Source organism: Trichosurus vulpecula, chromosome 5 (genome assembly GCF_011100635.1).
Source record: "Trichosurus vulpecula isolate mTriVul1 chromosome 5, mTriVul1.pri, whole genome shotgun sequence".
Lineage (NCBI taxonomy): Eukaryota > Metazoa > Chordata > Mammalia > Diprotodontia > Phalangeridae > Trichosurus > Trichosurus vulpecula.
This window is the reverse complement of record NC_050577.1, coordinates 157,625,492-157,640,263: the sequence shown is the minus strand read 5'-3', so window position 1 is coordinate 157,640,263 and position 14,772 is coordinate 157,625,492. Positions and strand designations below refer to the sequence as shown.

Here is a 14,772-nt window from a genome sequence, read left to right as displayed (position 1 = left end):
ATTCTCTTTAATGGGAGGGTGGGAAAGAAATGAAATAATAGTTCTGTTTTGTCTATGTAATGCATTATCATCAGCTTATTGGTGAAAATGGAATTATTATCTTTTCTTTTCTCTTCTTCCCCTCCCAAAAAAAAACAATACCAAACATGGGTACTGATTCAAATTAGAGGCATTCAGTTATTATCTAATGTAGCATAAAGTTAAAATGATAGAAATCTTTTTTAAAATCTGTTGGTTTGGGGGAGCTGACCAATCACCTTTCAGTTTATTTTAGCCCTACATTATTTAGAAAAAATAGGGTAAAAACATAGATAAACATTACAAATATTTTGGATTTCACATATTAAACTCATTTCATTGTTTAAAAAATAAGAGAAATGCAGCATTATTTATTTTAACTATCAACAGATTTAGAAATATTTCACTTTTAGAAGTGAAAGAAAACAGTATTTTAAAATGTAGTTGGTTTTTGATTTTTTTTTTTTGGTCCTGAAATAGTAATCAAGTTTTCTGGGTCATAGCCTTTTAATTATTTTGGTTTGCCTTTCTGCATTCCCTCTAGTTTTGCTTATAATAGTCTAGTAATGAGGTGCCTGAAACCAAATGTAGTATTTCAGAAGCAATCTCACTAGAGAGGAAATATTAATTCCCAGATTCATTACCTGCTGCCTCTGCATATAGGATCCAAATCATATTGGCCTTTTGTGCCAAGACACAACATTTGCAAATGCTTTTCTAATATGTGCTCAGTTATTCCCAAAGTAGCTCTTAGAATTTCTTTTTTCCATTCTTTTCTTCTATATGAAATATCTTTGTTTTTCAAAAATTTCTCTCAGTCATCATGGCTTGCCTTTTTCAAGTTGAATATCATTATGATCTCTCAAATATTCCTGCCATTTCACATTGTAAGATGGAATTTCTATAATCCTCATTGGTCCCTGAACCATCTTTTAATTTCTTGCTATTTGGGAATTGCATTCCAGCACAGTGCATCCACTCTTCCACATCAGTGATTGAAGGCGTTACATAGAATTAGACATCTCACGGATCCCCATGGCACCACCTTAGATACCAAACTGAATTAATTCTACAAGTAGTACTCCCTGAAATATTACTATTTCACAGGGTCTACCCTATTATGAACCTGAATTTCATTTACCTATTCATTTTAGTTTTACTCAAATAATAATTTCTCTCCAATTAATTGTCTATAAGCCATCCATTCATTTTTTCACATGCTTCTTCTTGTAACTAGATGAAAATACACCATAATTTTACTATAATGTACTCTGATATACTTGAGAATTTAGTGTTAAATAAGCTATGAACAGTGCTAATCTCAGGCATTATAGACAGAATTTGTCTTATTTTCTGCACATCACCTACCCTAGTACCCAATGCCTTCATGCCTTTCCCCTTTTTCCAGTCAATATCTATTCTCAGGAAAGGATCTGGTAATGTTCATACCAATATCAGTGATTAATTTTAATAATTTAACAGATAACAAAGTTTTAAACCAAGGAAATGAATGATAGAGTTCTAGGAATCAGTAAACCTATGACAGGAGTATTTTGGAGAGCTTGGAGTCACAATTCTTTTACTGCCAAAAAGGTCATTCACCAAAAAAATGGCCCATCATTTGAAAGTGACAAAACTTTTCTTTTTAAAGCAAAACACTTTTTTATTAGAACACATTTATGCCAGTAGTTTCATCTTTGCAATATTATCTTAAAACTGATTCCTGCAAAATTCTAAAATTCTAGCATATCACTTAATGAAAAGAAGATCATTTGTTCAGTTAAAAACAGTTCCACATAGTTCTCTCTACATAGCAGAAAGTAAGATTTATTTATCCCTTGAAAATTGAGGGGTGGGGGGAAGTGAACCAGCAACATGCATGTACTTGCAAATTTAAGGTAAGGGTTTAAATACAAAGTATAATAATGATTATACATGTTTACAAATTAGAATATTGAACTTTTTAAAAAGATAAAAATTATAAATTGGTTAGCCTTTGCTACTCAGTATTTTGGCAAATAAAAAAGTTATTTAATCTTTTTCATATAGTCTTTCTTTTCATAAACCTTTTCATAAACCTTCCTTCTAAGGGAACTTTTTTTTCTTCAGGCCCTGGAGATAAAATCGTAAGTTTTTTTAGATTAGTTTTGTCATCTCATTTTTGTGTAGTTAGAGAAGATGTTAATCACCAGGATAAAGAAATGAATGTGTGATTTGCAAGTTAATGGGTAACTGATAGCAGTGATTTCTTATTCACAAAGGTTTTGAAGTGCTTATAAAAAGTATTTTGTAGAATTACAGAACTTGAGAGCAGAAGGGACCTTGATGACCATCTATTCCAAGGTGGTTTTTTAATCTGAATTTTCCATTTGAATTCATTTGCTCTTTATAGTTACTTCAGGTAGCAACGAACAACTTAGCAACTGACATTTATATATCACTTGCTAAGGTTCTCAAAGAGCTTTAAATGTGTTAACTTACTAGAGCTTCACAATAAACCCTGGGAGGTAGATGTGGCTAGTAGTCCTATTTTGGGAAGCTCTTTTTGATATAGTCTAAATAAGTAGCAATTTCCTATACCTCTTTTATTTGCTGACAGTTTAAAACTTTAACATAAGTTCTATGAAGCAATATTTTCCTTAGTTTGATTTTTATTATATTTTAAGTCACCACAATTCCTCTAAGAATCAATCCTGAGCATGCATGTGTAAACCCTCCCCTGCATTTTTAGTTACAATTAGATTTGTGGTGTCCTTGCTTCCTAGTTGCTTCCTTCATATGCTCTTTTATATCCTAAACACAATTGGATTATACATATATTTTACAGTACAACGTTTCTAGAGCCAATTGTAATAAGATCATCATGCTGTTTACCGATGGAGGTGAAGAGAGAGCACAGGAGATTTTCACCAAATACAACAAAGACAAAAAAGTAAGTACCATTTTATCACATTTTTCTTTTGAAAACTCTTCTCATTCTTTTTGGTTGGAGTGAAGGGTTGGGAAAATATTGGTCACCAAGAACTAGAAGATGATATTTCTTGAATTAAAAATAACTGATATTTGAGATACATTGAGTGGTATGGTTTAGTAGGGTTCAGCATTGCCTTCCTCATATTTTTGATGGATCTTTGACCCCCCCCGTGGGCTTTCTCTTCAACCATGTAATTTTCAAGCCACCTCATCAATTGCTCTATAATATTTATTAAGCACTCACTCACTATTTACTGAAGACAAAAGTTATAGTTCCCAAGAAGCTTACAGTGTAACTAGGAGACAAAATGTAAATAAATATGTATAGCTAGAGATAAATAAATTAATGTGTATGTTATGTATAGTGTAGATGAAAATGTCTTTAGAGGAAAAGGCAGTATCAGCTACTCATTGCTTTCTCCTCTTATTCAATTCTATTTGTATGTTTTAATTTAAAAAATATTTATTTTAATTTATGGGATAAAACAAGTATTTTCATAACATAGTATATAATTCAAAATGATCACACATGAAACTGCAAGTCTATTATGTAAAACCTGTTATTCTTTTTAAAGTTATCATGTAAATTTCTTTTTTTCCTTTTTTTTCTCCTGCCTCCCCCCGGAGAGGGCTACCATTAGACACGTGTGTGTGTGTGTGTGTGTGTGTGTGTGTGTGTGTGTGTGTGTGTGTGAAATCATTCTATACATACTTCTATTTATCAGTTCTTTCTCTGGATACAGATAGTTTCTTCATATGTCCTTTGTAGTTACCTTGGTTTATAATAGTCTATATTTATATATAATATATAAATAATATAAATTATATATAAATGTAAATATAAATGAAATTTAAATTTAAATATAAAAAATAAAAATATAATATCCAGTACTCAAAGTTGTCCTTAAAATAATGCTGCTGTTACTATATACAGCATTCTCTTGCTTATGCTTTTATTTCACTCTTCATTATTTCATGCAAGTCTTTCCATGTTTTTCTAAGATCGAGTCATTTCTTATAGTACAGTAGTATTCCAACACAATCATATACCACAATTTATTCAACCATCTTATTGAATCCTTATTCACATTTTCTCATAAATCCGTTACATGGTACAAGACCTTGGAAAGTTCCTTTGTTTCTCTTGACATTTCCTTGGGACCAATAATTTAGTAAAATGGCTTGAAACATAGGCTCCTATCCTGATATTACTGAGAATAGAAGCTGCGCAGATCCAATCCTATCCCTATTTCTATAGACTCCAGAAAGAAGGAATGATCAGAAACAGAAACACAGGGAAACACGAAAGACATAATAGTTACACAGACATAGAGATGGGAAAAATTAGAGACAAAGATAACATAAGAGAATTAATGAAAAGAAATTAACAACAGACTTCCTTTAAAAGGAAAATTATTATGTATTGTATTCCAAAAAATAAATCTGAAAAAACCTTCATGATAAATTATATAGACACATTTATACTACACTCATCTTTAGGATTTAAATAGTACATGACCACTGGGAAGCTGTCTGCAATTGTAACCAGTTTCTCTTTGAATTCAGACCTCAAATCCAACTCTTTCCCCTCTTAAGAGCGCAGAGGTCAGCAGTAATATTGAAACAGTGTGAAAGTTGTAGTGTTTGAAAATCAGTTGCTAGTGTGATTAATGGTATGCTGGCATTGTGCAAACTGGCAGCCATTCTGATACGTTGGGTGGACTTATAAAACATTCTGGTTCCTTCTACCATCTACCAACATATGCATCCCATCTGCAGTAAAGCAACACTCAAAACAGATGAATCCCAATTGCAAACATTTGCCCTCTACAATCTCCATTTCTTATTAAGATAATATCAAGTGGCAATTTTATGGGGTAGTCAAATCAAAAAGGATGCTCCTTTTTTAAGAGAATATCAGAATTAAACAATAGTGTTAGGTTTGCTCAATATGAATACCCCTAAATGAGTTTGGGATTAAACCCTGGGTTTTCAATCTTATTTATTATAATAGAAGCATCAGCTCTGTTATAATTATTGTTAAATTATCTATTATCTGTCCTGATCAGAGCATGGAGTGATCATTTTAATTAATTCTTCTGATATGTCGATAGGCAATTTTACCATTCATGGATTACCAGTTTTCAAAGAGTTAAAATACAGTACAATTCACTTAACATTAAAGCTATATTGAACACAACTTAATCTCCCTCTGGTAACTAAGAAGATACTTTAGTTCAAAGTGGTTTCAGAACATCATTGTAAACATAAATTATCATCATATTATAGGTATGTGGTAAATGCCAGGTCATAGAGATTTTCAGCAAAAAAAAATGCTAGATAAACTTGTTTATTATATTTTGACACCCTAAGACCAAACTAATTTTATGTCCCATTAAATCTTATAGTGGGAGCATTGTTCAAGTTCAAGTACTTTCCTTTTAAAAACAGCAACCACTACATTTATCAGATCTGAGTTTGCCCCTTTGAAATATGTCTTAATTTTCTGGAGAAGGGAACATCTTTGGCACAAATTGCAATTAAAGAACAAAGTACATGGAGTGTATTGTTCTAATTACAGAGATGTGAAAGGATCAGCAGTAAGTCATTGAAGGACCCTTTCATTTCAAACCTTGTTTCACCTTACTGCCTTTCATGCATTCCGCAGGGTAGCAAAGCTGAATAAGGAGCTGTTCCCTTTCTGACTCTGCCTTCTATCCCTGTATATGGGCACAATACTACCACCCCCTTCCCCCACACACACACGCACATGGACACAGTCATGCCTAGAAGGGCCTCCACAACTCCACTAATCTCACAAGACCTCTCCTCCTTGGGGCCTTCTCAGATACCCCTATGTCATAGTGATTTTTTTCCTTCTGTTTTACTGCATTATTTTGTCTGAAAATTTCCTTTGCCACTGTCTTATACTATCTTTTATTGTACTTAATGATGTCCCTGCCATATCTTTCTAATCATTGTTAAGCAAGGACAATTCCATTTTTCGTCTTTGTGTCCCCGAGGCGACTGTTATGCACCAAGCCTCGATTGGCTTAATGTACTTCATAAATGTTGAATGACTTTGGACTGGCTGTCAGAAGTCTCTGCTGTGCCATTTGTTCTCGGTGTGACCTTAGACAAGTAACTGAACCTTTCTGGACCTCAGTATTTTTATTTGTGAAATAAAGAAATTAGACCACACAGCCTCTGAGGTTCCTTCTACTGATGAAATTCAATGATGTCATCAAAATTTATGTGAATTTTCTTATGCTTTAAAAGAAAATAACATTAAATTCAATGAGCTTTTGTTAAGCACCTTGCCACATGCCAGGAGCTTGGGCTATGAAAGTAAAATGAGACAGTCCCTTCTACTTTATTTATAGATAAGTAAAGCTATATTTAAAGTAAATACAAAATAATTTCAAAGATCCACTAATAATTGGGGAATCAAGAGAGAGCCTTGAATCAATAAATCAACAAGCATTTATTATGGGTCCATGTGCCAGACACTATGCCAGGAATTGGGGATGCACAAACAAATGAGATGTAAGGTGCTGTTCACAAGGACCTCAGAATGTGTAAGCAGATGGCACTTAAGCTGAGTCTTAGTGGAGCTGGAGTTCTCAAGAGATGGAGGTGAGGACAGAAACCATTCCAGGCACAGGGGGAAAGCTTATAACAATGGATGTTGTCATGTCATGTGAAGGGAACAGCAAATAGATCTGGTAAGCTGGAGTATAGCGTCCACGAGAGCAAGAAATGTATAACCATTTTGGAAATAGAGGTGGAAGCCAGATATAAAAGGCTTTAAATGCTTTACAGATTAGTATGTATTTTATCAAAGAGGCGATAGGGAGTCATTGAAAATTGTTGAGCAGGGGAGTGACATCACACCTGTGCTTTAGGAATCTCAATCTGACAACTGTGTGAAGGATGAATTGCAATGGGGTGAATCTGGATGCACAGTAACCCAGCAGGGAACTTTTCTAGTAGGGGAAACTTGATGAGGGCTTGCACTGGTTGTGGTATGAATGGAGAGAGAAGGAGACATGTTGCAAGGATAGAATTGACGGGACTTGGCAATTGATTTAATAATGAGGAATAAACAAGAGTAGAGAATGTAGGGTACCCACAGTTTTTCAAGCTGATAAGCTATTATGTATGAATAAAACTATTTTCAACATCTATACTTCATCTGTAGCTGCTCTGTGTTCATCAGTTTTAATATCTGTATTCTATCTGGAATCTCACATGGCTGTGAATTGTGGGATACCGAGATCTCAGAAGAATCGAAATGGGAACTAATCTAAAGACAAATAGAAAAGGCATTTATCAAGCCCTTTTTATGTGCCAGACACCATGCTAAGTGCTATGAATACAAAGACAAAAGCAAAGGCAGGCCCCAACTTCAAGGACCTTCCATCCTAATAGAATAGAGACAAATACACATCTGAGAGTGGTGAACTGAGAGGGGCAGCAAGATCAAGATGAGGAGAAGGATAAAGGACTGGCATAATTAAATAAGGCATACATGCAAACCTACAGTTACATATGTGCATATGTAAAAGAGTGCATTAGAGCCAGAAAGCTATACATGCATATACATATATGTATACATGTGCATGTACCTATGAATAGACCTGTGATTTCACTGATCTAGGAAACCTTAGATGAGGAATGGCCCCTACTATCTATCTTCTCTAAAATTTGTGGGCTTGGAGAGCTGCTTAGAACACTCAGAGGTTAAATGGCTTGCCTAAACAGGGTCACACAGAAAGTATATATCAAAGGTGGCACCTGAACCCAGGTCTTCCTGTCTCCAAGGCTAATTCTCTGTTCACCATACCATGCTGAACTTATGTGTATGAATGCATATATGTGCATACATATATACCTAATTGAAGTAAGATGAATTAAGAATCAATACTTTCATTTTATTGTTACATAATTCTATTTCTGGAAGTAACGGCTCTAAAATATTATTGCTATCCTAAAAGATTAATTTTTCCTCATCCCAGTCACTTTACTGTACAAATATATTATTTAAGAGATTGTGTGTTTGGGGACATAATTAACAAATTAATAAATGACTCATCTTATGCATTTATTAAAAAAATCTAACCGAGTCATAGAAGGATTTTCCTCTCTCACTGTTTGACTATATTTCTGACAGCTGTTTTGTAAAGCTATACATGCCCCTTTTTAATGCCAAGGTATTATTTAATGTCAGTAGAAGAGAATAATTTTACAAGTGCGTGGCATTAATTTTATATGTACATATATATGTATGCATATGTGTATGTCTGTGAATACACAATACTGTATATCCATATATACATGTGTGTATATGCACATATATGTATATATGCACATATGTTGTGTGCATGCATGTAGACATGTGTGATGCACACACACACATGTTTCTCAAACTAGATCCTTAAACTGTAAATAAATAGCTCACTTTAATATGGTGATATGCAGTTTAAAATGTGCTTTACTTGAAACTCTTCTGATCAATATCTTCATTTTACATATGAAGAAACTAAGAGCCCTGAAGTTTCAGTGCTTTGCCCAAGATCACACGACTAACAACTAGGAGTACCTCCATCTGAACCAAGGTCTCTGTATTCTGAGTCCTGTGTGTTTTCCCTCAAGTCACACTAGAATACTGCTCAATTTGGAAAGTCCAGATGAGCATTTAAAATGGAAGAGTGGGGTAGCTGTAGCAGCAGTGGGGCTACTGTAGCTTCGTTATCATTTAACTGGGGTAGGTTTGATTATGTCATTATATCATCTCAGTATCTGAATCATGTACATACTGTTCAAGTGAACTGTCATGAAATAGCAATATTCAGTATAATTCAATAAACTTTGATTAAGCAGAGTCTTTGTTCCTAGCACCATGCTAGGCTGAGAGGGGGTGGGGGGAGGGGGAGGGTGGGGGAAGGAGGAGGGAGAGGGAGAGAGAGAGATCAGCCCTGTCATCCACAACTCTACTGACAGTTTTCATCATTAACTCAGATAAGTGAATATAGAATAATTTCAAGAGGGAGTGAACCCTAAAAATTAGGGGAATGATGAGAGGCCTCACATGGGATTTAGCAACAGAGCTGAGTCTCAAAGAAAGCTATGGATTGTAAAAAGCAGAGGTGAAGAGGGGAGCACATTCCAGTCATGCAGAACCACATGTGCAGATCTATGAAAATGGGAGTTGGAATGATGGGAATAATGAACAATTAATGATAGGCTGGGATATTGGGACCACAGAATGAATAAATAGAAATAACTTGAAAATAGACTAGGAAATCTAAAATGTATCCTAAAGGCACTGAGGATTTTACACACTATGGTAATACAGTGATCAGATCTTTGTTTTAGGAATACTCATTTGACAATTATATGGAGCAGAGATGTCAAACTCACTGCCGGAGGATTGCAAAAGGCCCACAACACTCCCAACTGTGGACCAAAACAGATTAAAATGTAACTGGGAAATATTTAACACAATACATAAAAATATAAGAAAACAGATAATATTACAATATTAGTAATTAGCAGCATTAGTAATATTACAATTATCATCCAATATGTGGGCCTCAGGGATCCTTATGTATAAATTAATGGCCCTTATTTCTATTTGAATTAGACACCACTGGCATAGAGGATGAATTAGAGAGGTGAAAGACTGGAAGCTGGGAGTATATTTAGAACTATTTCAATAGTCTACACAAGAGGTGATGAGTACAGTATTCCTGTGAGTGGAGATAGGAGAGAGATTGTGGAGGCAGACTCAACCAGACGTGTCAACTGATTGAATGTGGAGAATGAGGGAGATGGAAGAGTCAAGGGTAACTCCAGTGTCACAAACCAGGAGAACTGAAACATTGGAAGTGTAGTAGGCTTGTCTGGAAGAGGGATGGACTTGAGAGGAAATATAATGACTTTTGCTTTAGAAATGTTGACTTTAATATGCCTACAGGACACTCAGGTAAAATACCCAACATAGAGTTTTTAATGTTATAGGAATCCAAGAGCAAGAAGAGCTATTCATATAAATTTGAGAGTAAACTGAACAGAGATGATAATTATAGGACCTGATGAAATCACTAAAAAAATGGAAGAGAGCCTTGGCCACACTTAGTGAAAAGATGGTGAGAGACAGAGCAGGACAGAAGATAGACAAGTTGGGGGAGGAAAGGAAGGGAGTGAGGGGGAGAGACAGAGAGAGAGGGGGAAAGGGAGAGGGAGAGAGGAAGAGAGAGAGAGAGAGTTATAGAAGAAAAGTGTGGATGGGTTACAGTGTCAAAAGCTGTAGAGAATTAGAAATGTGAATTAAGAAAAGACTATTGGATATAGCAGTTAAGATGTCATAGGTAATCCTGGAAAGAACAATTTCAATTGAGTGGTAGTGTTAGAAGCCAGATTGCAATGGTCTGAAAAATGTGTAAGAGATAGGAAAATGGAAGCCAGGTTAAATAAGTGGGTTTTGATTATTGTTTGTTTAGGATGGAGGAGACAGACATGTTTCTGGGCAAAAAAGAAAAAAAAGATGAATCTAGTGAATTGGGAGAGATTCTTTGAAAATGGAACGGAAGGAACAATCAAATGGGCAAGTTCCTTAGAAGGGAATGAGATCAAAAGAAAAAGAGAGGTTAGACTTGGCAAGGAGCAGGGCCATCTCTTAAAAAAAGGGGGAAAAGAGAAAACGGGGAATGATGAAATGATGTTTTGAGTCTAGCTTATTTTGATACTCTGAACCTTGCCTTCAAGTACATAATTTTTGGAATCTCGAAACGTGACCTTAGAGAGATAAAGGGAAGATCTAGTACAAAAACCATCACAGATGTCATCTGATAATGGCTTTCCTGAATTGGGGCCTACAAGGAATTTTTTTCAGAAGAGTTTTTTCCCCTGTAGTTAAGCCTCTATCAAGTGACAAGACAATAACACTTGTGGCTTTTTGTTTCTTTTTTAAAATATTATTTGTCAGGGAAGATCCAGATAGAAACCTATCGATAACAAGTTTTCAAGATAGGTCATGGGCCTTTACATTCTGCTTTCTTTTTTTAATACCCTGCCTTAGGAATATTGGCTGTGTACACCAAATGGAAGAGCTTAATACTTGGAAAATTGCTTTTTGTCCTTCGTCCAGCACTGCTGATCACCAATTATATTTCATTATCAATAATTCTTAAAAGATTCTCAGGACAATAATTAATCAAAATTGAACAAAGTTCCTGCTAGTTTCTTATGATACTAATATATGCTTTCTGTGTGATGAATAATGACAAAGTCTTATAGGAATTATGGCAGGGGGGATCAATAACTTTTTTCCTCTAATAGTTCTGGATAAAGGCTTGGATTCAAAGATGTCCAAAATACTTTAGTTTATCAATAGATTAATGCTAACAGTAGGGCCAGTGGAAAGGATTTTTTAAAAAATGAAATCAGAAAGTACAAGCTCACATTCCTCTGGAATGTGTTTACAAAATGTTTTCCTCAAAATATATGTGATAGATAGGGTGGAAAAATAGCCCCATTTCACAGATGAGGGAACTTAAGCCCAGAGAAGCAAAGTAATTTGCCCCCAAAACATCAAGAAGGATTTGACTTTGACTCAACCATTCTTTACTTGATGCCGTACTACTTCTAAGCTTATTTATTTCTTAGAGGCCTTTCATTTAGTTTTCAAGTCTCTCCCAGTAAAAGAAAAAATTGTTCAAATAACCCATTTAAACTGTCATACTAGTTATTAAAGTTAAGATAATGTCACTCTTTACAGAGCACACAGTTCAGATTAATTAAATAATACCAGTATACTCTCTGAGTTATTTAATAAAAGCTATTTGAGAAAGCTAAGCCATTAATATAAAATAATGCATTATGAAGCATAGCGGGGCATCTAGTTCCTTTCCACCTCCCCAGAAAACAGTAAATGTTTTCTTTAAAATCATTAGTAAAATATTGACTTTAAAACTAAAACAATGAATAATAAAAATAATTAAGGATACTTCAGCTATTGTAGTGTTTATTTTTACACCCTTTTCCCATTTGACTTTTTTTCTATAATCTATGGTACAGTATTAAAATGAGTATCTTTGCAAGTTAACTGATTCAAATCAGTCATGAAAATGCTTGTGATATGATCCAAGATTCTGACACAACTGCAAAGTTACTGCTGTTGACTAATTTATTTGGAACTTTCCAAACACTAAATTTTCATTTCTTAAGTGTCCATTGTCTTAAAAATCCTGAAGTGTTTGGTAAATATTCACTTGCTCTATTCAGTTTAGTTTAAAAGTGTATTAAGCATCTACTGTGAGGTAATGATGATAATAATAAACAGAAGCTATCATTTATATAGGGCTTTTAGGTTGGCAAAATGAGACCACAGAGGAGACAAAAAAAATCTCTGTCTTCGTGGCGTTTATATTCTGGTGAGGGGAATAAGACAAATTCATTGTTGTTGTTCAGTCATGTCTAACTCTTCATAACTCCATGGACCACACTGTCCATAGGGTTTGCTTGGCAAAAACAGGGGAATAGTTTGTCATTTCCTTCTTCAGTGGGTTAGGGCAAACCGAGGTTAAGTGACTTGCCCATGGTCACACAGCTAGTAAGTGGGGCCGGATTTGAACTCAAGTCTTCCTGACTCCAGGCCCACCTAGCTGTCTCCTAAGACGTAGTCATACATGACTAAATATATACCAGACATATATAATCATTATTTCATCACAAAATAACCTCTTTAACTTTCTACCTCCATTAAAACTACAGAGCATTTTTAGTTTCTTAAAAATTGCCATTTCAGAATCATAGTAAAATTTGGGGAAAATTCCTTCTTGAAAGCATGCCATTATTTTATGAATCCATTTTTGCTTCCCATTGCTTTCTACTTGGCATCGCTAGGGCTATTGAATATTTTATATATGTTGCCAGCCACATCACATTAGAAATAATTCAGAGCATTCCAAAGCAGGGCAACTGGGATTCATCAATATAAATGGATAAATGAGGACAGCAGATGTATGACACACTTTAACAAAGGTGAAAAGTTCAAGAAATAGGAGTATTAAAAAGTTTAATTTTTTTGGTGTGAGAACTGCTATTCTTGGATGCTAATCTGCCTAATTATAGATAGGTATCACTTTAAGATTGAGTCTCTGCTCGTCTACTGACACAGCTGTGTCAAATTAGAAAATATTTGCCTCCCAATCTTTACCTACATATCCATTTCTCACAGGCTCACTCATGAACAGGAATTTCTTACAAACGGTGCCAAACTGAGATGAACAATATAATCGAGTCCAAACAGGTGAAGGGAGAAGGGAGAAAATTAGTACCAGACATAACATTGATGAAGATAATTCCCAGGATCAGTGAAAAACTAAAAAGCATTTGACTTGGCTTAGAACAACCCAAAGGCCTATGCAGAATATAAAGGCATGTCACTTTTATCTAAGGAGCAATTTGCTCATTTCAAGTAGATTTATAATTAAAACTGGACATGAACTCCAAAGAGATGCTAAAATTCTTAAAAATAAAACTTTAGAATTATCAGTAAAACTGATGGAATAGAAAGAGGAAAAGAATAAGGCAGGGCATCATAGCCACCATGATTATTAAGTATTTTCACAGTGAAATAATTAACTGCAAGAGGAGTTGTCCTCTAAGAAGAAAGATATTATTCATTTTAAAGGTTACTAGTATTTATATTTTAAAATATATGTAGAAGGAACACTCACAATTCTCCCGAATTAGGATGCCAGATGGGAAATAGAAAGCAGTAACATATGTCCTTTTAAAAGTAACTTTCAGAAAGCCAGTTTTGTGTTTTTGCTTTTTTTGTATACAGTGTAAAGGAACATTTAACAATTATTTTTCAAGAGTTGGTGAAGAACATAATACTCGTGGGAAACTATCCTCCAAACATCTGTTTTCTCTGCCAATCTTCCAGAACAGTTAAGAGCAAAGCCATGGGGGGAAAAGTGATTTAACCATATCACAATTCTTTCCTACTTAGATTGTTTGTTTTTTGAAAGGCTAAGCCAAGGCATCCAATGCTGAGTTTCTGTATGCATAGTTTTAAGTACTTGGGTTCTTCACAAAAAGATTGGAGTGTTTCAATTATATCCCTATTAGCAGTCATTCCAAGGGCCAAGCCAACCTGCTATTAGCTGAACCAAGATATGTAATTAGTGTCATCCATAACTCCTCATTCTCTCACCATCTCCCATCTACTAAGTCCTGTCATTTTTATCTTGTTAACATCTCTCATATAATCACTGTTCTCACCTCTGACACTGCTGCCACCCTGGTATAGGCCCTCGACACCTCTCACATAGACTACTGCAAAGCCTTCTAATTATTCTCCCAGCCTCAAGCCTCTCCTACTCCAGTCCATCTTTTTTCTGCCTCCATAGGAAACAGTATATTCTTTCTTTTAAATCACTAGTAAAATATTCACTCCAGCTACGGAAATGATCTTCCTAAAGTACATGTGATCATGTAAGCCTGCTCTCTCTCTTCATTCAATAAACTGTAGTGACTCCTTATTACATCCAGGTTCAAATACAAAATCTTCCTTTAAAGCTCTTCAGGAACTTCTCTTCTCCTCCTAGCTTCTTTCAAGGCTGAGCTAAACTCCAAACTTCTGCAAGGAGTGTGTGTGTGTGTGTGTGTGTGTGTGTGTGTGTGTGTGTGTATCTGTATCTATTATACAGATATCTATATATTTATACCTATCTATATCTACATGTATATCTATATCTCTCTATATCT

The 14,772-nt window shown here is 34.9% G+C and overlaps 1 protein-coding gene across 3 annotated transcripts in view; it reads left to right on the top strand.

The window, feature by feature from the left end:
- Positions 1 to 14,772, top strand: part of CACNA2D1 (calcium voltage-gated channel auxiliary subunit alpha2delta 1) — a 676,615-nt gene that overhangs the window by 563,427 nt on the left and 98,416 nt on the right. For all 3 annotated transcript variants that reach the window (XM_036759223.1, XM_036759222.1, XM_036759224.1), the window contains exon 12: positions 2,846 to 2,950. In XM_036759223.1, coding sequence (XP_036615118.1) covers positions 2,846 to 2,950 — 105 coding nt within the window. The remainder of the gene's footprint in view (positions 1 to 2,845; positions 2,951 to 14,772) is intronic.